Below are 25,839 nucleotides of genomic sequence, written 5' to 3' on the forward strand. Positions count from 1 at the left end.
GCGTAATTAATTAGTTAATTAATGATAAAAGTAGCAATAAATGGCGGAAGTTAGTTTCTTCAACCACCATAACTCTTGGAGACGGTTGTGAGCGTGAGAGGTGGGGTGGGGGGGGGTTCGCTCCAATAACGGTTTTCAAGCAGCGGTGTCCTGTGTATTCTTTTGAATGACGCCCGGTTGTCGATTTCATACGCCTAGACTTGGGTCTGGTTACCGCAAGACATTCTTTCCCAAACCAGCCGAGGTCCTGTGCCCAACTTATGAACACGAAGCAGTATCCACGCTTGAATCGACTGTTTGGTTTTGCTGATTCGCAACAGAATCCTAGCGCACCGCTTACTAACGCACAACGTCGACATGGGCCACTCGGTAATGTCACGTGCAAATCAAACAAATCACCAAAAAAACACACGTAAACACGTATCTGGAAGTTGAGACATAAAGAATACAAAGAATCAAGAAACAACAAAAGAACGGATTAAGCTGTGTCACTTCCAAACGAGTTCATCTCGATGGGGTTTACAATTTCTTGGTTTAGTGACGTGTGGGGATGAGGAGCGTCTACCTCTACATGGCATCAGCTGCTTGGCGCCAGACAGAAAGGATGTCGTCCTTTTCCCTGCTCCTGAGGAAGTTCCCCTCGACTGGCGAGAGTCTAATTAAACACGAAGGTTTTACAATGAAGTGAGTTAATCAAGAAGGGCCAGGCTTTCGCTGGTTGATAAAAAAATCGTTAGACGCCAGATAAAAGAATTACTATTCACAACGCGCAACGAGAGGATAAATAGACGCATCCTTTTCGCCAATTTTCTCGACTTGGTAAAATCGCCTGGAGAGAGCCTGAATTTGTCAAACGCTTCAAATGGGCCAAAGTTCGACTCGTTCCTGCGAAACTCATCGAACACTCGTTCAAAGGTTGCATCCAAGCTCACGCACGCACAAACCTCTGCTTGCCATGTGGCCGGCCGCGTTCTTATTGAAATGCGTGACAGCGTTTTGGACCAGGCTCGTAAAACGAGTTCCAAGTAATGTGTTCGACAGCCATTCCCTCATATTCCCCAGACATCATCATCATCATCTCCCCTTCTCAGTCGTAGTCGTGTTAATCATTTCCGCATAGTATTTCCTTAACCTTGTCACTGCTGATGACTTGTACATTGATTCTGGTACTCGCCAGTCTATTTTATTCAGCCGAGGGGAACCCCCTTCATGAGAGGCGTAACTGAAGGGCGGTAGCCTCTTGATTCCTCTTTCAGCGACGACGCTTTTCCTGGCTGCCTTCGAACGGATTTTTAATTAACAGCCTAGATCATTCCAGATGACCGAATAATCAAAAGTCCCGATTTGTAGAGATTCTCATTGGAGAACCGACTACGGCCTGGGCAAGGTCTCCCTGTCAACTGCGTGTTCCCCAAAAGATGAGGAACTCGCGCGAAGAAGCGTCGAGCTACGATCGAACTCGTCCCATTTACCCTACGTACTCGAAGTTGGACACGGAGTCCCCACATGTAGCTGAGGGACTCGAAAGGCGGGTCCGCGTGCGCGCGCACGCCGAACCGACAAAGTAATTGCCACAACCACAGCAGCAGGAGCAGCAGCAACGAAAGTATACGTGGACGGCCCCACTGGCGACTGCAGAGCCTTAACAAATATGGCCGTGACGCGAACACGTTCAGGGAGGAGGAACTGCGAGAGAAAAACAAAATAGACGTGCGACTGCATCATCGTCAACATGAGCCTCCTGCATGAGATCACACTGTCCTCATTGACACCAAGACCACACGTGCCTTGGAGCACCTGCATGCAACCTCACCTCGCGATTCACACTCCACCCCACCCTCTCTCGCGCCGGCCACACCCAGCCTCCCCTCTGGCACCGTCTCACCCGGGCCGTCCCGTGGTGCCACACGAGCTGCTCGAACGCATTGGGGCTTCCCTAGCACCCTACAGACAGATATAGCTTCGAGGGGAACTCCCGCTTCCGTTTCGGCCCCATCATTCTTATCTCCGCGTCTTTCACGCCTCCGAGGGCGTACTGTATATGGCGGTCCGACTTTGGTCTGCGGCATCGTTAGTTGTCGAAAGTACTTTAGACATCTATGTTACTCAGCTCCGGTAGACTTCTGTCTGTCTGTAACGTCGTCACGCACGCTTTTGGCATTTTAACTTGTTTTGATCATAATCATACTACGGTACATTATAAAGATGATTCCAAGGATGAACATCACATGAAGAATTGTCATGATGAACCCTATCAACTATCTTAGATCTAGGTCAAAATTCAAGGTCACAGTGACGTACAATGTGATTTTCATTAAAGGCTCCAAATCGCCTAAAGTTGTCCCCATTACATCTTTCTGATCAACGTTTATGATCGTTTCTCCGGATTAATAAAGTATATCTTCTCTCATATTTCACGACATTTCAACGTGCCATGTAGCAGCAGATAGTGAAGCTTTTCGACAGTTTCGACAAATGCTCTCGCTAAGCGGGCTTCGTTTCACAGTCGCTGTGTTTCATTTGAAAGACAGCGAGAACACACAGTTGCCAGTAACTTGAATTTTTAACTAAAAACCCGCTCCTACATGGGTTCCATCCGCGCTGCCAAGTATTAAAAACCCTTTCTTTAGACGATCTTTCCTGTAGACAATATTTTCACCCCCCCACCACCACTTCCAAGTTGACCCCTAAGGGATTCGCCCTTCTGACTACAGAAGATTGGCAACCCTGTCTTCGTGGTTTCGATACCCGCTCCATTTTCTCTTGGTTCATTTGTCTACTTGCCGCCAGATTATTGTATTTGGTTTAGCGAAACTAGTAAAAACAATTACTTAAGAACTAAGAATGAAGGAAACTGCAAGAGGCCATAAGGCTTGTTCTAGGCAGTTCCATGTCCATTACCAACTCTCATCCGGTAAACTTTTAGTTGTGCACAACCATGCGATATAGCAATAGAAAATTAAGTATCTAGTAAATTATAATATATCAACGTAATATGCAATTTTCTTGGTGGAAATGAAAAACAGATTTTGTAACTAACGAAGTCGCGCCGGACGAATGGCACTCCAAGTTTGCTTTGATAGATGCCGACGTCGAAGAGATGAAATGATGATAAATTCGTCTATTCTAACCTAACCTAACCTGTGTTTAGTAAATCGGTACCTGCGATTTAAAGGTCATCCGGACCGTCGTCGTCGTCGTGACGGATGTTGGCGGCTTGTTCAATCACTTTCTGATTGCGAGGTATAAAGGTTTCTCATAGCTTGAAGGAATGCATGGATTTCAGCTCCTTAACATTCCTTCAAGGATATGTACCTCGCGAGGTACTGGCGGAAGTACTGATGGCGTAAACCATGTCTCAATACCCTCTCGTGTGTACCTCCTGGTCCCCTGGTTCGGTTCTCTCAGAAACTCTAGAGAAGCCTTGTTGTGTTTATAACACCGCTTGTCAACATCACCTGGAGTGGGAGAACAACCGGTGCACAAAGCAAAGTGATGTCCATCATGTAACTGACATTTCAACTGGACTGGGCAGACGACAAACGACAAGATGGCGTCCCGATCCTATGCTAGCGACTTCGTTCGTTAGTATATTTGCTTGTAGCAAGATTTTTTTTCCGCCAAGAAAATAGCACATTACGTTCATGTATTATAATTTACAAAATTAATATTTAATTTTCTAATGCCATATCGCGTAGTTGTGCATAACTAAAACAAAACACCGATTCTTGTCTATTTCCTTCTTAAACCTAAATTTGTCCAATGTAAATTCATTACTGCAAGTGCTGCCCCGTTGTTTTGATATGATGACGTTGTCTGCATCCCCCTTGTTAAAGCCCTTGATCCACTTGAACACCTTTACTAGATCACCCCTGCACTCTGCGTCTTTCCAAAGACTGTAAATTAAGGTTCCCAAGCCTTCCTCATAAAATAAAATTCTGAGCCCATGTATCATTTCAGTCATTCTCCTCTGTACTCTTTCTAGTGAACTGATATCCATTCTAGAGGATAGAGACCCTTCTTGCAATTACAACAACTCAGGCCAACACGGCACACACAGTCCGGTCTGTGCATGGTGGTCATTCATCCGTATCAACAGGCTCCCCACGGCAGAACAGGACGGGATGGGGTGGGGGGGGGGGGAGGTGGCTGCCCATAATGCACTGGTTATGCTGCTAAGAGTTCTCTCTAGTAGAGCGAATCCTTGAAGGCTAAGGTTGGGCTTCCATGCTATGTAGGAGGGCATCCCCTTAGGTTACTCTACTTGGGCGAGGTAGTTGCCCCGGCTGGGAGGATGGGTACTGGGAACGGAGGGAGGATGGGTAAGGGGGGTGGCAAAGACTCGAACTAGTCTTCAGGTTAGTTTGTTACTTTGGGGCTAACAAGATAACGATTTCCTCTCGTTTTGATTGCTGTCAAACTATTCTATTCATCTCTGTGACCTCCTTGATTAACTCTTTTTATACTAAGTCACTAAGTGGCACTTTACCTTTTTTGTCGACGGCGAAGCTATGCTTTTCATTTCTAACCGGCTCCTATCCAAAACACAAGGCTCAGAAAACTCAGGAACCGACAGCGAAATTTGCGCTATCATCGTCTCGATTCAACATTTATTTCTTCTTTATTTATGTGGGGTTTCTGCTTCACTGACCGATGCATGGGAATACTACCACACTGGCATCCAGATCTTTACCCTCTCCCTCAATTCCCCATCTTAACCCTCTTCCCCTATTCACTTGCATCGACAGCCGACTGCTGAGTACTGACACCCCTCCAGCAGGGGTTGAGTAACAGCTGGTAGCCTATGATCTTATGAAAGAGTTATGTTAGCATGAATTACTAATTTACAAGACACATCACACAATTGGTTCTGGCCTGAATTTGGAAGATATATTGGAGCAGGCCTTGGCTTGCATGGATGGGTCACGCACGAACATATCCAGTTTATTTAATCCACTGAAACCACACATTATCCTTCAGGTTTTTGCTGTAGTTTGATCACGTTAAAACACTGCAGACTCACATCACATCGCGGAGAATTTAAAGAGCACCAAACAGGTTTGTTCGTCTTCCGTCACCGATCGCGATGAATTGTAGGAAAAAAACAAGTACGCAGAGATAGCTTTGAGTTGTCTCTTACCTTTGGTTATGGAATTATCTATTGTAATATACAAGTAAACGTATTTAATTTCTGCATATTGCAAAAATAATTACATATTTTGATGGAGTAATCTGTTACGATAACGTAAAAAACTTTCTGAAGGTGTACGTTACATAAAAAATATTCCGAGATGTCTGCATTTATTCACTTTTTCGCAGTGCATTTTTTTATACTGCAAAAAGGAGAAGAGAAATAAGAAGAAATTATAGCATAGGTGCTTCCTGGATACAACTTCCCAAGTTTGGTGTACCCAATGCTACCTATCGTTCGATTTGTAGCTTTGACGGGAGCTTGCACGAGAATTGGCAGTGTAAAGTAGCATTCGACAAACTCTTATCTCAATAGAATAAGTTCCATCAGGCTGATTATTTCTCACACAAGTTTATGCATCAGTACGAGTCACAAACAAGATGGATAATTTGTTTTGGTGACAGCAAGATGTATACAGTACACATCACTTTTTATTGCAGACTATATTCACATTCGATCAGTATTAATAAAAAATTATTCAACCGAGGAAAATATATTAACTGTATGAAATCGCCTGGCAAGTCAGAAAAAAAGTAAATTAGACTAGTCTAGTCAAGAAGGTCGATCAGTTGATTTGGCAGAAATGCGACCATGCGTGTGCGTGAGCGCGCTCGAAGAAAGACGCCTCAACCAAAGCTCCGCTGTTGCCAGAGGGTGAAGAATACCTTCGAGACCTATCACACGCATGCGCACCTCCGCTACATTTCCTGTTCCTCGAGGACAACGCTTCAGGGCACAAGGACGACCAACTGTTGATTTTGCGAGAAGGAAAGAAAAAGCCACTCGTAGTTTTGGTGATTTTACTGGTCAGATTGTCTTCATGGAAGCTACTGTATCAAAATATTTGATAATTTGGCCGGCTGGAAAATATGCTAGCACGTCTTTTAATTACACTGCTAAATATCCCTATGCAATGGTTGAAATGATGCCATCTATAATACATAGCACAGACATAGCACTTAGTATAACAAATTATTCGTATAAAAATAGAAGTATTGGAAGACGTCAACATCAAGATGATGATATTCGTATATATATCAGCTAATCCGTCCGCGTGTGTGTTTGTGTGTTTGTTTGTTTGTCGTCCGCCCCCCGTGCCAAGAAGTCACCTGCTTCTTCGAGACACGGCGCTCGCTCCTTTGGACAGGACGGGACCAACTCGCCTCTTCGTGTGTTGCGGTGCGTTGGAATGTTCGAGGGCGAGTTAGCGAGCGCCTTACGCGGACTTTGCTACAAAGCAGCTGGAGATTTGCGTGCTATGTCGGCACAGCAGTGTCGCGTGCGAGCGGCACACGGCAGGCGGGCAGAAGGGGGGGGGCGGACGTCGTTGCGTTTATATCGATCAAAACGATTCGTCGAAGTCGATTTGGTGTGTCCAGTTCGGGGGGGGTTGTGGCTTTCTCCGGGTGCCGAGGGCGAGCGGCGTCGTACGCCGCGCGCACATCTATCGCGCGATTGTCTATCGTCTTGTGCAGTAGTAGTAGTGTTGCTTTAGTGTTTCAAAGCAAGCATTGTTGATACACGGTTGTCCACCACGATGGGGAGGCTGACCTCAGGTCGCTGCCACCGTGGTGGATCTCATCCCACCTGACTGTGAGCACCTTCAGTCAAGAGGAACTGATGGATGGTCATAAGAGGTTTGTTTTATAATTCAGAACGTTCGTCTTGCCGATGATGATGATTTCTTTTTGCGGGAGGAATAATGGTGGACGTTGGCTGACTGACTGGTTGGTCGTTGTTTCGATTCCGGGGCTAGATGATGCAGAAGTCAAGAACAAGCGACTTGTAAATACTTGGCTCATCGGCTTTTGGCTCGCGGGTCTCAAGGAGCCCACGAGAAATTGACTTGGGGAGATGCTGGCTAACGGCCAGCGTCTCCCGAGAGGAAGGCTTACATAACCTTCCTCCTTTTTTTTCACAACTCCTCCTCCTTCTCCTCCTTTTCTTCTTCTTCTTCTTCTTCCTCCTTCTCCGGCTCTTCTTCTTCTTCTTTCTCCGGTGCTGACTGCTGGGTCGTCGGCGCTGTCGTCGACGTAGGTGGGCTTCTTTCTTTTTTTATTTTTCTTCTTTTCTTCTTTCTTCGTTCCTTCATTTTACGATCGGATCGCCTTCTCCGGTTAACGACAATCATCTGCGATAGTAGGGCTGTCGTCGTCACAGCGGGACTCAAAAGGCGCATAAAACGAGTCCTTCCGGCTGGATGCTGTCAGGTCGGGGCGGGCTGCTGCCTCTGGGTCCTACTTCTGCAGGCGCTGCAGCAGGAACACGGGAGAGGTGTCGCCGAGCTTCTTGTAAACAGTATATACCTGTTTCTTCGGGACTGGCTGGCTGGCTGGCACCTCGGGCTTTCTATACCGCCACTCACTCGTCTGCCCTGAAATGGATTGTCAACGGGCACGGACAAGGACGAAGGAACGGCAAGAGAAAGGAATGTTGGTGGTGGGGGAGGGGGGGAGGGGTCAGAGGTCACCTTCGTCTAGGTCTGGGTCAATTGGTATAGGTGGGGGGGGGCTGGAGACGAGAAAGACGAAGAAGAAGAAAAGAAGAAAACCTTTCACGCTGTCAATACGATAATGCGGGAGAGGGGCAGGGCGGGGAGCAGGTTTCTCATATAAACACTCGCTCACTGGTTCTCCGGTGGTAAACAATGAGGCCATAATATATGGAACATGACAGGAAACGCGACGAGGCGAGGAAGGGTTTCCCTTGGGGCACCTGCTGATTTCGGTGAGGCACTCCCACCACCCACACAGAAATCTCGACATTAACAATATTTTATATATATATATATATATATATATATATATATATATATATATATATATATATATATGTATATACATACATAAAACAAGGGAAAGTCCCTTCCTGCCTCGTAGCTTATTGTGGCGCTGACAGCCGCGTGCAAAGATGTTACCAGGCTGCCAAGTCAGGGATCAAACTGTTGTTGAAAACAAAGACAGGACGCAAAGTGTCACATCATCGGGCTAAACACAGCTCTCTAGGAGGGGTTGGGATGGAGCACATCACACGGACAGACAAGGTAAGTCAGTTCCCCGTTCAGCCTGCTGGTAGGAACTACGAGACAACGTTCACAAGCCCCCGTGACATGTCCCCCTGCCAGGCTGGAGGCAGGGGCGTACGGGGGCTTCCACGGGACACCACGAGGGGGAGGGGGGGTTCAAACACCTTCACGACATCGGGGCGAAGGGTAAGACGCACAAACACTCGATCTGTCTACCTATGTCTACGTATCTACTGGTGGCGGGCACACAAAACGACGTAACACCTTTTGGGCAGCGGCTGTGGGAGGAGCCAGCGCGCACACTCGGACAAGCAGGAGGCCAAAAACGGGCCTCCTGCCATCGGACCGTCAAGTAATAGCTTCGGAACCGAGTAGCTCTTTGGGGGGAGGCAGGGGGGGGGACGGGATGCAACACTACAACGTCGACTTAAGGAGAGATTTGAATTCTTTGTAGTGTTGATGACGTCAAAGGCCTTTGCGTCAAGAAGATTATGACGGCATTGCCGAAGGGGGATTTCTTTTTCTTTTTTTTTCGTCTCTTTTGGACCGTGTGGGAGTGAGTGGGTAGGATTCAATGAGCCAAGACCCCAGGGGCGAAAGATCCATGGGATGCTGCTCATTGAACGTAACACTTGGTTCCCAAGCTATTACTTCGACCATCCCACGATGCAGAGCAAGAGCAGAGCAATCTTGAATCCATTTCACGTTGCGTCCTTCGAACAGGGAGAGAGGAATGTCTTCTTATTTTGTACCAAGTCAAAAATTCGTCAACAAATTATAAAAAAAAAACTTCCAACATTATTACGAAAATAGAAATAATCTAAAAATATAATATATGTATGGATCAGTGCATAGAGAAAGCTTTGAAATGTGTGGATATGTATAGACACACGCAAGGGGATTGGGTGTTTTACACGCACACACACGCAAACACACACACACACACGTGCCTTAAATGATAGAGAAAAAGTCGTGCAAGAGGAGGAAACTTAATACAGTTCACTGCCGTTGAGGAGCTGGACCAAACCCGCTCTTCCTCCTCCTCCTCCTCCTCCAGAGGACCTCTCCTCCGACCGCTCCTGGTCCTCTAATTCCCGCGCCTGCGGCCGCACCTACTACAGGCGGCTCTCTCGGTCGCGTCACCCGCCTTCTCTCGCTCGCTCGCTCGCTCGCTGACTACTGGCATCGCCGCGTCATTGCAGGGTAGACTCCCTACCCTGTCGAACAAAGAGTGCTTGGGTAGCCGACTCCTCAGGGCTAGTTCCCGATGGCGGCGGCGGCGGCGGCGACGGCGGCATTGGAGGGCAGGGTCATCAATGGGGCCGGGAAGCGGGACCGGAGGCTGGCCGGGACCGGAAAGGTCCGAGATGGAGGGGAGGTGGTGAGCCAGGTGGCCGCTTCGTGTCCGTCATCCTGACGGCGGCAGCAAACAAGCACCACCCCATAGCTACACGCGGCAGACGGCAACAACATCTGCCTTCATGAGAAAAGCACAAACAACTCACTCTGCAAAATTGAAGAAGGGAGGTGCTGGTGGGCCGGGTGCTTGACCCCAGTGGTCCAAAAAAGAACAGGATCAAGTGCCATTCTTTGATTGGCTTTTGCACGAAGGAACTACTCGAGAGAAACGGAGAGAAAGAATGGGATTCCTTCGTGTGAAGGAACAACAACAACAACTTTGTGGCGGGTTCCACACCCTCTGCAGGCCGCTCTCCAACGAAGCCGAAATCGCCACGAAATTAGAATAAAGAAATAATGAGACCAAACTCTGACTTAGGGGCAAACAAAAATATATCTAAAAACCTCTGACTAATGACAAAGAGAATGAGAAGAAAAATTAAAATAATGAACCAACTCCTTGCGACATCGACACCAAGCGCTTCTTCGAGAGCAAAATACAAAAGCCGCCGACAGCGCACGTCGCCGCTCTCCTTCGGGAGCGAGCGAGCGCGCGCGCGCGGGCGGAGTGCTGAAGGGAGAGGAGCTTGGCGGAGCGTCAGGAGCTGCTGTTGGTCAGAGGTCAAGCCACCGGAGAGTGTCCTCCGGTGGTCACATGCCGCCGAGGGTACACGGCGGGAAAAACTGATTCTGCCGGGGATCCGTCAGGTACTGATCCTCGCGTCTGCAGACGATGGGGTTACCTCCGCCACCACCCTGACTGAAACTCTGCAGCCCTTCGGTGGGGGCGGGGGCCCCCACGCTCAACATGGGCTGCGGGTGGGCGTGGGTGCTGAGCGGGGAGGGCACGGTGGGCGGCCTTCCCGATCTCGAGTAAGGAACGAAACGCGCCAAACTGTTATTCCGAATTTTCGAGGGGCCCGGGCTGAAGGTGGAGGAGGACTTGGACGGGGCAGGGGGCTGCAGGAACTCCTGGGGTTTGGTCATGCTGCTGGGGTTGTGGTAGGAGCTGCTACTGCTGTTGCTGCTGTAGTGGGTTCTCGGGGTTGCTGAGGACTGTGGGAAGTCTGGGGTGGTGGGAGAGGATGCAGAGGTGGCGGTGGGGGAGGAAGAAGAGGATGGGGAGGAGGAGGTGGCTGTCCGGGAGGAATGGTCGACGTAGGCAGCGCTGGACTGCGGCAGCGTCGGCTGTGCATGGGATGCCGGTATGGATGGGGCTTGTGGATGCGGAAGCGGGTGCAAGGGTGGAGGGACGGGTCTGTGGTGCGGGTGTTGGTACGGGTGGTGTCTGCTGAGGTTGTGGGTGTACTTATGGGCCAGGAATTGGGCGGAGCTGGTGGGAGGAGTTACCTGGGAGCTCGGGGGCGTGGTCGGGGACGAGGAGCAGGACGAGGAGGAGGAGGAGGAAGAGCAGGTGGACGAGGTCGGGGAGGAGAGGGGCGGGGACCCCAGCGGGGGAGAACCCAAGTTGGGCAGGGATGTGAAGTGGTACGTGGAAGGGGGAGAAGAGGAACTGGGGGGTTGCTGTCGCAGGGCAGAGCTGGTGGGTGTTTCCGTGGTGGGGCTGTTGTCCGCCGGTGTGACGACGACTTGGGGCGTGGGCCTGGAATGGGGGGCGGCCTTGCGGGCGTGGGCGTGTCTGCACGAGGCCCGGTGGTTGGGGTCTCGGAGTAACTTCTCCAGGTTCGACTTTTCGTGGGTCAGGCGCTGCAGTTCAGACTTGAGACGCGTGTTTTGATCTTCCACCGATTCAGATTCCTGCAATCAAAGAGAGAGAGAACGTCAGTAAAGAAAGAAACCAGCAGGTTTCCGTTTACGAACCAGCACGCTTCAGTTTACGAACAAGCATACAAATTACAATAGTACATCAACTGACATGTTCAAGTTTGAGGATTACCTACATGTAAAAAACGTCGCCAGGGCTCACTATGTAAACATGGACGAACGCAAACTTCGGGGCTTCAATCAAATTGCTAATTCGAAAATACCTAATGAAATATTTCTTTCTGCAACTAGTTTGAATACTTTCTGTCAATCACTGAGACTTTACCATCAATCATCTGTCCTTAAAAAATGTGAGAGGAGAAGAGGGATGTAAATGTACATTTTTGAAAGTCTCCCTTCTGAACCTGAAATAGTTTGGTGACACTAAAAGGACAGGACGGTGGAGAGGTGCAGCGCCCCTGGCTACATACCGTAACGAGGAGTACGAGGAGGAAGAGGATGAGGGGAGGAAGAGGAGGAAGGGAGGAGGAAAAGGAGGATGAGGAGGATGAGGGGTGGAGGAGGAGGTGGACGATGATGATGAAAAGGAGGAGGTGGATGAGGGGGAGGGGAAGGAGGGGAGAAGGAGGAAAAGGAGATGATGAGTAGGAGGAGGGTGAGGAAGTGGAGGAGGAAGATGAGGAAGAGGAGGAGGAGGAATAGGAGTAGATGATGGTGACGAGTAGGAGGAGGAGGAGGTAGAGGAGGAGGAAGAGGAGAAGGAAGAGTAGGCATACTTACGCTCATTAATATCTGAGTACATGATGGTGACGAGTAGGAGGAGGAGGAGGAGAAGGAGGAGGAGGAGGAGGAGGAGGAGGAGGAAGAGGAGAAGGAAGAGTAGGCATACTTACGCTCATTAATATCTGAGTCTTCTCCTTCTTCTTGTTTCGACACTTGGTGGCGGCGATCTTGTTGCGTTCCCTCCGCCGACGTCTCCGCTCTTCATCCTCGTGGGTCAGCTGCAGATGCGCGAGGAGGAGGAGAAGGAGGAAGAGGAGGACATGGCTTTAGTAATGGGCCTTTTCCATGGCTTACAATGGCAAATTATAAACAACAGCCGGGGAATGTTGGTTCATAACAAATTAAAAAATGAATAAATAAAATAAATATATAAAAATAAATAAATTAAAAATAAATATGTAAGAAATCAAATCAAATCAAATAATAAGTAAATATAAATAGCAAACATAATGGAAAAATTAAACAAAATAAAGGAAAATAAATAATAACAAAATAACAGTAAAACAAAGCAAAAACAAATAACAAATATTTTGGTTGCTCGTGGGCTGAGCAAAGACAGCGGACCTCACACCTACTCCCACTTTTTTTTTTTTTTTTTTTTTTTTTTGGGGGGGGGGGGTCCTATCATAAGCATGCACCCACTGGCGTGGTCTTCCTGCCCAAGTCTACAGGTGTTCATCTGGCAACACCTGTGCCTAAGGTGCATCACGGGGAAGGAAGGATCTCCGGGCAGGTGTTGGACCACTGAAGAGCTCAGAGAAAGGAAGGATTTTTCTTTCCTCCCCAGCGACTCTCCACTGGCGAGCAGATGTCGCCCAAAATCCTCTTCAACGAGACATACGTCCGCGCCAACACCTGTCACGTCACTCCTGCAAACTTCTCTACACTTCTGCATACACAACACTTTGGAAAGGATGGTGCTTTGTGGCTCTCGAGACTGGAGGGTTTTACGAGAGAAAAAGAAAAAAGAAGAAGAAGAAGAAAAAAAAAAAGTCTACTTCACCTCCTGAGTGGATTCGTCAAAAGTGGAGGCCTTCTGCCTGTTTCCTGTGCTGCACTACAGGCAAGAAGGATAGTGTGTGTGTGTGTGTGTGTGTGTGTGTGTGTGTGTGTGTGTGTGTGTGTGTGTGTGTGTGTGTGTGTGTGTGTGTGTGTGCATGTTGCCCGCTGCCCGCTTCACAGCTCCACCAATATCAAAATACATTACCTCTCTTTCAGGGGCGCGGCGCCCCCGAGAGAGAGAGAGAGAGAGAGAGAGAGAGAGAGAGAGAGAGAGAGAGAGAGAGAGAGAGAGAGAGAGAGAGAGAGAGAGAGCGAGAGAGAGAGAAAGCCTCCACGGCTGCACACCTGTAGAGTACGAGCAGGTCGACTCCACAACGAGCACAGCTGACCAAGAAGAGGAGGTGGTAGCGCCGGTGATGGTGGTTGTGGTGGTAGGTGATGGTGGTGGTAGGTGATGGTGGGTGACTATGGTGGTAGATAGCGGTGGCTCCCCTTCCGAGGTAAATCACAGAGGACCAACCAACCAACCAACCCTTCAACGAGCCTCGTCCTCGATCCTCGAGTCGAGAGGAAGCCTTTACTGACACCAACCCATCTCAACCCCACCGCCCTTTCCTTATGTTCACTCAGACCAACCAACCCTTCAACGAGCCTCGTCCTCGATCCTCGAGTCGAGACGAAGCCTTTACTGACGCCAATCCACCTCAACCCCACCGCCCTTTCCTTATGTTCACTCAGACCCACCAACCCTTCAACGAGCCTCGTCCTCGATCCTCGAGTCGAGACGATGCCTTTACTGACACCAACCCACCTCAACCTCACCGCCCTTTCCTTATGTTCACTCAGACCCACCAACCCTTCAACGAGCCTCGTCCTCGATCCTCGAGTCGAGACGAAGCCTTTACTGACACCAACCCACCTCAACCCCACCGCCCTTTCCTTATGTCCACTCAGCTCTTCCTCCAGAGACGGTGCGGCTGCCCGGCTCACGATGGACCCCGAGGAGATCGCGCTTACTTACCGCGTCATCATCGCTGTTCTCTTCCTTGACAAGTTTACTGTCAGTAAGGATGAATTCGGGTCCTACGCCGGCGGCCTGCAGCTTCGTGCGGATCTGATGCTTGAGACCTTCCTTGATCAGGGCCGTCTTGGTGGCCTGCACGGTCGTCACGGGCGAGGGCAGGTCGGGGGTGGCGGGGGGCGAGGACCCCATCAGGGGTCCTCGCAAGCCCGAGGTGCCCGGGGACCCGCCCACGAGGCCTCCTCGGCACATCCCTCCTCCTCCTCCTCCGTCTCCTCCTCCTCCACCTTCCACCCCTCTGTCACCCCCGACCAGGCACCTGCCCCAGCCCAGATCTACGCCCATGAGACCGCCCCTCTGCCGCGCGTCCACCGGGGTACCGGCTGGGGTCGTCGAGCCGTCCAGGGGCGCCGCAGCTACTTCTTCGCCCGGGGTGGTCGCGTCACTCACGGGGCTGAGCAGGTCACCCTGTCCCAGCTGCGCCTGCTGCTGGCAGAGATGGGGAGAGAGATAGAGAGAACGGTAATTAGCACAGGGAAAATGTATACATATATTATTTTTACGGGGTGATGGGAGGTCGAAGTAAATGGTTCCAATTCCAACATCTTCGATAATGTGTGTGTATGTGTGTGTGTGTGTGTGTGTGTGTGTGTGTGTGTGCGTGTGTGTGTGTGTGTATGTGTGTGCGTGTGCGTGTGTGTGTGTACGGGCGGGATGGATGTGCACACGTGTCCGCAACCCAAGACTGTTTACATCAGGTCACGACCATGGGCCTTCAACGACGTCACGCCTGCCGCCGCCGCCGCCGCCGCAACCCTGTCCATCGGATCCGGGACTTATAAAGTAGCAGTCGGCAGCGCACGGCAGTTCGTCTTCTGTGACGTCGGACAACAGACGTCACGTTCACCCACGTCTTCCTAAAGATCCTTGACAACTTCACGAGAAAAGGCTCATTTCCCTTGCCCTGCAGACCGTGGATTCACCCTTTTTGTTTGTTTGTGCGTGCGTGTGCGTGCGTGCGTGCGTGCGTGTGTGTGTGTGTGTGTGATTCACCATCATGGTCTTGGATCACGTGTTGGATCGTGATCGACAGTTACTAACCTCCCGGATGAGAGCTCAGTGCTCGTATGACCGATTTATGGGTAATACGTACTGTGACCTTACACACACACACAGCCCCAACTCCCCGCCCACGAGAGTTGGAGTAACAACCCGCAGCGCAGTGATACTGAAATTATTTCAGCCCTGGGCGGGATTCGAACCCGGACCACCGTAGTGTCAGCCAGGAACTACCAACTGGGCCATGAGTTGTGTGTGTGTGCGTGCTTGTGTGTGTGTGTGTGTGTGTGTGTGTGTGTGTGTGTATGTGTGTGTGTGCGCGCGCACGTGTGTATACAACCAGAAAAAAATATTTCGAGATTACATCGACACTTTGAGTAAGGAGTGAGTGAGGAGTATTTCTCAACAACCAGTTTGAGGGAATCAGCCGTTACTGTTGCTACTACAGACGTGCTTCCATCATTCGTTTTCGCAGTTTTTGTTATTAACTCGTTTGCTTGTGTACTGGTCAAGCAATTACCATTCCTGCCCTCCTACTACGAATAAAGTACATTATATGCATGTATGTATATATATATATATATATATATATATATATATATATATATATATATATGTGTATATATATATATGTATGTGTATATATATATATATATATATATATGTGTGTGTGTGTGTGTGTGTGTATAATGTATATATACATACACACATGTAGAATACAGCACATTCAACAAACCATAATCTATAAAGTAACATAAGCGCAAAAGTGAACACATTAAAACCAGTAAATTAGCAAATAATCAAACAAACGGACAAATACACAAATAAATAAACAAAGGCAAGATAACCTCCTCCCTCTGTCTTGACATTCAAAACACTTCTTGGAACGGACCTATTCCGCATCCCGTTTGTGGTGAGGCAGCTCGCATCCTCTTTCTTTTCTTTTCTTTTTTTCCTCTTGTCGTCATTCTTCGAGACCATTTGGCTTTGGCGCCAGTCGAGATGCACTACTGTTGTCCTCCACGCTCTCAGTGATTCACAGGATATACACAAGTCATCGAAGACGACTGGACTCGAACCCGGGTCAACGCGGCATCAAGCCAGACTCGAACCATACCACAACGATTTTTGTTTCTTCCCAAAAACCAAAAACAAATTTTCTTGCTTTTCGTTTTACATATCTCTTCCTGGACCTTCGGGCGAATGATGTACACGGCGCCGACCGTTCATCCACCTTGAAGCAAACACGACGTCAGCGCCCCCCCCCCTCAACACCCTTCACACTCTTTCACCCCTTCCAGCTGTGATGGACATGGAAGGAGAGGGGAGAGGGGAGACTGAGGCACGTGTCACTCCGTCGTATACCCGCCGCTCCTCTCCCATGTCCACGTTATCACTTTATGTCCAATTCCAGCAACAGCCTGTAGGAAGATCACTATCATCTTTATCTCCAGGCGCCAGTCAGTCCATCCTGGAGGTATCCATGTGGACCCGAGTTCCTTGTCCGACGGCTAGCTATAACTGCCACCTGCCTCTGTTGCAGGCTGGGTAGACACAGGTGATGGCTTTAGCAGCAGCTTCTGGTTGAGACCCAAGGTTCCAGAAGCTCGAGGTCGACAGAAGACCTTATGGGCCATAACGAGACTGGATGCAGAGGAAGAAGAGAAAGAAAAAGAAGAAGAGGAGGAGAAAAGAGGAGGAAGAAGAAGAAAAGAAAAGGAATAATAAGAAGAAGAGGGAGAGGAAGGAGAGGAAGAGGAAGAAGGACAAGAAGAATAAAACAAAGAAAAAGTAGAGGGGTCGGCTTGAGCGTCTCAACTTGAGCTGAAGGTGTCACCTCAAGTTCTTCTGGAAGGACGAAGGGTGGGGGGGGGATGCCTGAGGCGCTCCTTGAAAGGTAATCACAGGGTCAGCTTGAGGGCGAGGTGAGGTGAGGTAATGTGATGACCTCTTCCTCCTCCTCCTCCTCCTCTTGGGAGGAGATCAAGGATAGGTCTGCCGCCTTTGACCCCCCGCAGCTGTCGATAACCAGGAACGAACGAACAAAAAAAAAAAAAGTAGTCTATACTGTCCTGGAGGAACAGCCGAGGCAGCCTCTTGAGTTAAGGTCCTCTTCCTCCAACTCTTCTACTGAAGGGGGTCCTCTGGCGGGGATCCGGGGTCTGTCGCGAGGTCGACCACCTCACTTCGAAGACACCTCCACACGGTACTGGTACTAAGTGGCATCAGGCGATTCTATTCAGTTTGGGAAGAGAAAACAGCGACGACGTCCCTCTTTATGGACAACGCTTCGCGATTACTCCGTGCTAAAATGTCCTAACGCGAGAGAGAGAGAGAGAGAGAGAGAGAGAGAGAGAGAGAGAGAGAGTCGACGGAAAACAACAGAAATCCTCCTGGGTGACGACTTCACCGCTTATAGACCGCGGCGCCGACGACGCAACAACTCTTTCTGCTCAAAGTCTTCGTCAGCCGAGCGGGCGGGCGGACGACGCCCGTGAGTACCAGCTGTGTCTCGACGACACTTCACCGCCCCACACCGCCCACCGCCGCCCATCCTCCATTATGGTGTCGAGACCGCTGGGTTACCGCCTAGGCAACGTCACTTTCTGTTTTCGTTTTTTGGGCACGGATGTATGCGCGCGCGCACACACACACAGACACGTTGCGCTGCGAGTCGTTACTCCAACTCTCGTGGGCGAGGAGTTGTGTGTGTGTGTGTGTGTGTGTGTGTGTGTGTGTGTGTGTGTGTGTGTGTGTGTGTGTGTGTGTGTGTGTGTGTGTGTAAGGTCACAGCATTACCCATAGACCGGTCACATATTATGAGCTCTGAGCTCTCTTCCGGGAGGGAAATAGCTGTCGATCACGAGTCCAACACGTGATCCAAGACCATAGTGAATCACACATTCACACATGAATTTGAGGCTAGGTTTGATTGATTGGAGAGTAGGGGTCGGGACGAAACGAGATTTGCTCCTTTCCTGTATACTCAATCAATCAATTCATCCATCCTGAGTCCACTGCTGAACAAAGGCCTCCTTCATAGCATTCCATAATTCACACGACCGCGCCAACCTCTGCCACGTCACTCCTGCAAACCTCTCAATCTCACCTCTTCACCTCCTGTCTGGTCTCCTTCTTCCACGCTTCCTATCTCGGGGCGTCCACTCAGTAACACAATTGCTCCATCCCTTATCAGTCGTTCGCATTAACTTACCTACCCATTGAGTATCCCCGCCTGTCTTGTATACTACAATGAGGTAAATACATACACAATAAAAAAATATATATATATATATATTTTTTTTTGGGGGGGGTAATAAACAAAAGACAAGAGCTCGTTAGTGGACAAGGAACTCCACGAGACAATTTTCCAGTAAGGAGGAACGGAATGCCTCTGTGTGTGTGATTCCCCATGGTATTGGATCACGTGTTGGACTCGTGATCGACAGCTATTTACCTCCCGAAAGAGAGCTCAGAGCTCGTATGTGACCGATCTATGGCTAATGCTGTGACCTTACACGCACACACACACAACTCCTTGCCCACGAAAGTTGGAGTAACGATTCGCAGCGGAGCGATACTGAAATTATTTCAGCCCTGGGCGGGATTCGAACCCGGACCTCCGTAATGGCAGCCATGAACTCTACCAATGCACTGCGCCATTGAGTTGTGTGTGTGTGTGTGTGTGTGTGTGTGTGTGTGTGTGTGTGTGTGTATGCGTGTGTCTGGGCACTTAAGCATGCGCGTGTGAATGTGTTTATAAAACCAGTAGTCAGAGATCGGCGCAAGGCTAAATATACACGTGAAATCACACAGTCATATACATAAACACATTTCCTCGCCCCGGCATGACTTCCTATTTCCATATGAGAGGAACCAGGAACTTATGCAAAAGGGCAACGAGCTCCGGCCGAAGCCGCCACCTTTGCCCTTGGTGTGCAGATAGCCAGGACAGGTGACAGTCACTGGGAATCGCTGATGAGGCCGGTAGAAGAGGTATAGACCACAATAGCGACTCGGTATGTTATTGTTCTGGTACTCCCAACATTAGAGTATAGAAGATATACTCTTAAAAAAAAAAAAAAAAAAAAAAAAAAAAAAAAAAAAAAAAAAAAAAAAAAAAAAAAAAAAAAAAAAAAAAAAAAAAAAAAAAAAAAAAAAAAAAAAAAAAATAATAATATATATATATATAATAATAATAATAATAGTAATAATAATAACAATAAAAATATAAATAAATGGGTTCTGAATACTTTCACTTAAAGTCTTCTCGAAATTTTGAATATTTTCTTTTGGCGAAGGCCACGCGATTTTAATCTAATGCTGGCGCTCGTCGGGAGGGAGGGAGGGAGGGAGGTAGGAAGGGGGGATATTCGTCCTCCTCCTCGAACACTCCCCCCCCCCATCCTACACTCCCCCCGCTTAGCGGGCGTCGAGGACATGTGGTGCCACGTTCCCGTCCTCCTTCGGTAGGGTTCGAACTCGGGACCAAGATGACTCCAATGGACGCACCAGATAGTACGCACGCACGCACGCACACACACACACACATACAAACACTTGCACACTTTCAAACACACACAAGCAAACACAAACTTGTACACATACAGACACACTCAAACACACACTTATGCACACAGAAACATTTGCACACATTCAAACACACACGCAAACACAAACTTGTACACACATATACACAGACATACATACACACTCAAGCACACATACACATACACAAACACACACTTACACACACACACACATACATACGCACATACACGCATAGACATAAACTTGCACACACGCACACAAACACACAGGAACACACACACACACACACGCACACATACAGATACACACACACACACGCACAGACGCACGCACAGACACACACACACACACACACGCACGCACAGATACACACACACATACATACACGCACAGACACACACACGCGCAGATACACACATACACACACACACACACACACACACACGCACGCACAGATACACACACGCACAGACACACACACACACACACATCCATCGTCACCTTTGACTTTGGCAAACAAGAGGCCAATCGAGGCGGCCGCACTCTCTGTGGCGCGGCAGTCCGTGTAAACAAGTGTAAGTCTGTCAGTTGGCGGCGGCGGCGGCGGCTGCGGCTGTTGGCGCGTGCCGCCACCAGCAGGAACTGTGTGGCTCTCCAAGCAACTGTTCAAGTGTGTGTGTGTATGTGTGTGATTCACCACGTCCTGCTCCTGTGTTGAACATGTGATCAACATCTATATCCTTCCGGATGAGCGCTGAGCTCATATATGACCCCATCTATGAGTAATGATGTGACCTTACACACACACACACACACACACACACACACACACACACACATGCACGCACGCACACAAGGACACACAGCTCCTTGCCCACCAAAGTTAGTGTGACGGCTGGAAGTGCAGCGATGCTGAACTTTTTTCAACCTTATCCGGGAGTCGAACTCGGATCGCTGAATTAGCGAGACGGTACCTTTGCACCATCGAGCCGTGTGTGTGTGTGTGTGTGTGTGTGTGTGTGTGTGTGTGTGTGTGTGTGTGTGTGTGTGTGTGTGTGTGCGCGCGCGCTCGCGGACCGTAGAGGGGGAAGACTCGGCCCGTTCTTCCCACGGCCAGAAGGAACTTGAAATCTTTCTTCTTTGGTTGAGGATCCAGATCCCTCTGAAGACTTCATAAACACGGACGGTGACACGAAGCCCCTTACACACTGGTTGGCCATTTTCCTTTGGTCAATGTGTCGCCAGGCTATCTGATCCCATCCTGTGACCCGTCCCCCTTGCCCCTCGGTAGCGATGAGGTTAATACGATGGTGACCTAGCCATTGACCCATGGAGGTATGACATCATCACATTACCTCCATGGAGGGACCCGTCCAATGGATCGCTTGGTCCCTCCTCCTCCTCCTGTGTGTGTGTGTGTGTGTGTGTGTGTGTGTGTGTGTGTGTGTGTGTGTGTGTGTGTGTGTGTGTGCAAGTCCCCACCCACACATACCTCCAACCTGAGGTGTCTTTGACAAACTCCATCCTCGGGCTCCCCCCCCCCTCCACCAACACACACACCCTCTATTGTATCTTGGCGCTCTCAAACTACTGATTTTTTTTTTTTTTTTTCTTTTTTTTGCGACGAGGCGGCAACTTGCACCGATGTGGCGCGATCGGCTTAGACCCCGCCTCTTGAATACGAAGGCTCTCAAGGCACATTGGGCAAAGGGGGTCTTCGGTACGTCTTGGCGTTTCCTCCATGCATGCATGCCACAGACTGCGAACGAAGGAGAAGGAGGGCCAGCGTTGGCATTAACGGGGAACGTCATGAAGTGTACCACAGGTTGCACATCCATCCATCCATCCATCAATCAATGCATGGGGATCATGTCTGCTCTGACCTTTAGCTCTCTTCTTCTTCATTATCATCATCATCTTCTTCTTCTTCTTCTTCACGCCGAATTGTCCTCATTGGTATTTGGAAGAAAAACTAAATGATTTCACGCTCGAGTGTGTTCAACGACACGGCTGTTCATACAATCGACACCTCAGCGATTTCATTCTCTACTATATGTGTACCTTTACAGACACCCGAACCTAATCCATATTATTGCACCAGAGACTTGGCAAATACATCCTTGTTTGTTGTTCTTGCATTAATACATTTCTATATGTGAGAAATTCGCTCGTGGCCAGCGACATCACTCAGATCATTTTTATGACCGTCGCGTGTAGGAGTCGAACCTACCGCTCTGAGCGGTAGGTTCGAGTCCTACACGCGACGGTCATAAAAATCATCTGACTGTTTTATATATGAATAAATATTGTTACTTTGAGCGAATTACTATATAAAGAACTTACAAGAAGTACACAAGCCTCGTGAGGCTTCCATCATCACCCACCATGTCCAGATGACTTCTACCCTCAATACCCCACGCCCATGCCCACGCCCACATTCTTCACATCTCTCCCCCCGCCCCACACGCCTACCAATCTGACCCTCCTCCGATCCATCCTCTCCTTCGCTCTCACTTCCCTCTCACTCCACTCCTCTTCCTCCTATTCTTCTTCTTCTTCTTTCCTCTTCTGAGTCAAACGCTTCTCTTTCTTCCTCTCCAACACTCCCTCCCTCTCCTCCTCCACTTCCTCACCATCTTCCCTCTTACCTCTCCTCGCTGCCTCGGCATACGTCACAACTCCCTCCTCTCCTCCACCAGCCTCGCCCTCCGGGGGGTGGGGGGTGGGGGGCGAGACTCTGGCGAAGTGCCTGGCTACTCAGTGGCCTGACACCGGGAGCTCAGAGGGCACGGGTTCGAGTCCTTCCTGGCGATGCGATACCCCCTTCAGACCAGAGGCACTTAACCCCAAAAACAGTTCCAATATCAACCCCCACCCTCCCACCCCCTCCTCCGGGGTCATCGCTGCCGGTGGCCGAGAGGACCCGGGCACAGGTATCTGGAGGAAGCGAAAGGAGGCCAAATGGTTGGGTGGACGTTCGGATCCGCACCAAAGTCAGCGTGTGACGGCAGTGAGGAGCAAAGTAAGAGTCTCAAGCCCCAAGTTCTTATGACTAAAAAGGCATTCATGCCTAACCACCTCGTAGAGCGGGAAATGGACGAAACGAAAAAAAATATATATATATATATATATATAATAATAATAATAAAAAATAAAAATAAATAAATAAATAATAAAATAAACATATAAACGAATACATAAATGAATCGTAATAAGACAAGAGACAAAAACAAAATAATAATGATAATAATCCACAGGGCTGAAATATGTTACAGGCCCTCTCTCTCTCTAAAGTGGGATACCGGAGAGAGTGGGTGGGGGGGTGGGGGGGGTAGGGGGGAATGCGTGTTGCTGCAGGTAACACATGTACCATGCATGGCAAGGGCATGTCGCTAACATCAAGGGTTGCGACACTGACCTCACTAGACCGCGAGCTAATAATAAGCAGATAAATAATTCCCCTGCCAGGTCTCCACCCTACCCTCCACTCCACTCCCTTCCACTCCACTCCCCTCTCCCTGAGCAACGCCTCCACCCACCCACCGAACCACCAAAATCGGCTCCTCCACTCTTCCTCGTCCTCCTTCTCCTCCTACTCCTCCACGGGCTCCCTGTTCGTCCACCCCCTCGTCTTGTCCTTCAGCGAGGAGGAGGAGGAGGAGGAGGAGGAGGAGGAGGAGGAGGAGGAGGAGGAGGAGGAGGAGGAGGAATCGTCCTTCTGGGTTCTCCCTTCCTCTCATCACTTTACGACTTCCAAAAACCAAACTTTTTTTTTTTTTTTTTTTCGCTTGTGATACCCTTCTTCTTTCTCTCTTGCCCTACTTCCTCTTCCTCTCCTCCTCCTCCTGGGCGCAAATGGCGACCCACCCTACACCTCCCCTCCTCGCATTCAATTTACGCGATCTCCTCCCTCCCTCCCCCGCATTTACTTGACTCCACTTCCCCCTCCTCTTGGCACCTCCCCCTCCGTCTCCCCCACATCCTCCCCCTCCTCACCCTCTACGCAATTCCTCCTCACCCCAGTCCGCCCCTCACGTGAATAAAATCACCTGGCGATCGCTAATGGACTCCCTCACCGCTCCCTGGTCCCACACTCGCCTCCCACTCCCATCCCACGCCCGTGCACAGCACCTACTCCCATTCTCCTCCCTGGCTCAAGGCAGGAAAATCCCACCTCCTTCTGGTCTCCCACTCCCAGTCCCACACAGAGTATTCAACAACTTCGCTGACAATGAGCGTAGACGAGTTACGCCGTTCCTATTCAGCCACTTGCTCTCCCTCCTCCTCCTCCTCCTCGTCCTCCTGCCTCCTCCACCACACGACCTCCAACTTCTCCCTCTCCAGCTCCGTTTTCTTCTTAATTACACTGCGACGTCAGCGCCGCTTCCATCCTTCGGGGGGAGAGAGGCGGGTTGAGCACTCGCCCTCTAGTCGTTGCCGCCGACGACGACTCCAGAGGGCATTTTCTTCAGCTCTTCTACAGGGTTCCCTACATTTTCGTGTGTGTGTGTGTGTGTGTGTGTGTGTGTGTGTGTGTGTGTGTGCGTGTGTGTGCGTGTGTGTGTATTCACCTCAGTGTTTGGATCACGTGCTGGACTCGTGACCGACAGCTATTTCCCTCCCGGAAGAGAGCTCAGAGCTCGTATGACCGATCTATGGGTAATGCTGTGACCTTACACGCACACACACATCCCCAACTCCCGGCCCACGAGAGTTGGAGTAACGACTCGAAGCGCAGCGATACTGAAATTAATTCAGCCCTGGGGAGGATTCGAACCCGGACCGCCTGTGTGTGTGTGTGTGTGTGTGTGTGTGTGTGTGTGTGTGTGTGTGTGTGTGTGTGTGTGTGTGTGTTTCCTCGACGGGCGATTTTGTTTATAAGGGGTCTTCTCGGTAACCCTTCCGCGAGGTCTACGACTATCTCCCTCCAGATGGTTTTATTCAGCTGAGAGGAGACGTCCTCTCTTCGAAGGGAAAGGATGGATTGAAGGGCGGAGCCCATCTAGCTCTCCATTTTTCCCCCTCTTCCCCCCCTCCCCCAGGCGGGAAGAGGGGAAACCCTTCTGTGGGTCCTCCTCTGACCTAAGAGGGACGAATTGGTCTTCCTGTCCACAAACAGGGCGACCACGGGAGAGAGTGGGTGGGTTCTGGTAACGGAGTGCAAGGGAGAGGGAGAGGGAGAGAGAGAGAGAGAGAGGGGGGAAAGAGAGAGGAGAGACAGAGAGAGGAATGAGAGATAGAGAGAGAGGGAGAAAGAGAGAGGAGAGGGAGAGACAGAGAGAGAGGAATGAGAAAGAGATAGAGAGGGAGAAAGAGAGAGAGGAGAGAGAGAGAGAGAGAGAGAGAGAGAGAGAGAGAGAGAGAGAGAGAGAGAGAGAGAGAGAGAGAGAGAGAGAGAGAGAGAGGTATCTCACTCCTCGATCCACACTCAGTCCCCCTCATAAAGTCCCTTTCCCCGACTCCGGCTTCGTTTGAGCCCCAAATGGCGTCGACGGTTTTCGACTCTTGGCGTATATTGGGCTGCTGGAGGAGGAGGAGGAGGAGGAGGAGGAGGAGGAGGAGGAGGAGGAGGAGGAGGCGTTCGAGAGACGCCAAGGGGGTCAAAACCATTTCGACTGACCCGCCCTTCCTCTTCTGTATTCCGCTCTCTGTGTCTTCGTCAGACTTCTCCCCCCCCTCCCCCACCAGGCGGTGCTCATGCGCACAGGCACTGATCTCCGCTGAATAAAATCGCCTGACGGCACCCAGGACCAATGGACAAGTCGTCGATGTCGGTGGAAGAGTTCGAGGACGTCCCTTTCTCGCCACAGAGGCACTTCGGGGGGGACGCTGCCTTCCACGAGGTCGAGACGCGCTCCTCCTCAAAGACTTCAAGAAGACCTTTCCTTGAATCAACCTTTTCATGACGCCGTCTCGTGTCTTTATTCTGGCTGCCGCTTGGCGATTTCATTCGGTAGAAGGGGGGGATCAGTCCTCAAGGGTAAATAAATAAATAAATGTATGACGGATCTTCATGGCCATGGCATTGGGCACAATAAGTAACATTCAGTACGTACATACATACATACACACACACACACACAC

The 25,839-nt window shown here is 49.8% G+C and overlaps 1 protein-coding gene across 2 annotated transcripts in view; it reads right to left on the reverse strand.

Moving 5' to 3' along the window:
* Nucleotides 1-5,977: 5,977 nt before the first annotated feature.
* Nucleotides 5,978-25,839, reverse strand: part of LOC143021015 (uncharacterized) — a 125,405-nt gene continuing 105,543 nt past the window's right edge. For both annotated transcript variants that reach the window (XM_076178160.1, XM_076178161.1), the window contains exons 3-5: nucleotides 14,146-14,631; nucleotides 12,233-12,340; nucleotides 5,978-11,372 (exon numbers count right to left, since the gene is read on the reverse strand). In XM_076178160.1, the coding sequence (XP_076034275.1) occupies nucleotides 10,266-11,372; nucleotides 12,233-12,340; nucleotides 14,146-14,631 (1,701 nt within the window). In that variant the 3' untranslated portion in view covers nucleotides 5,978-10,265. The remainder of the gene's footprint in view (nucleotides 11,373-12,232; nucleotides 12,341-14,145; nucleotides 14,632-25,839) is intronic.

The sequence above is a fragment of the Oratosquilla oratoria genome, chromosome 41, assembly GCF_046742065.1.
Source record: "Oratosquilla oratoria isolate Oo_2021 chromosome 41, ASM4674206v1, whole genome shotgun sequence".
In the NCBI taxonomy this organism is placed as follows: domain Eukaryota; kingdom Metazoa; phylum Arthropoda; class Malacostraca; order Stomatopoda; family Squillidae; genus Oratosquilla; species Oratosquilla oratoria.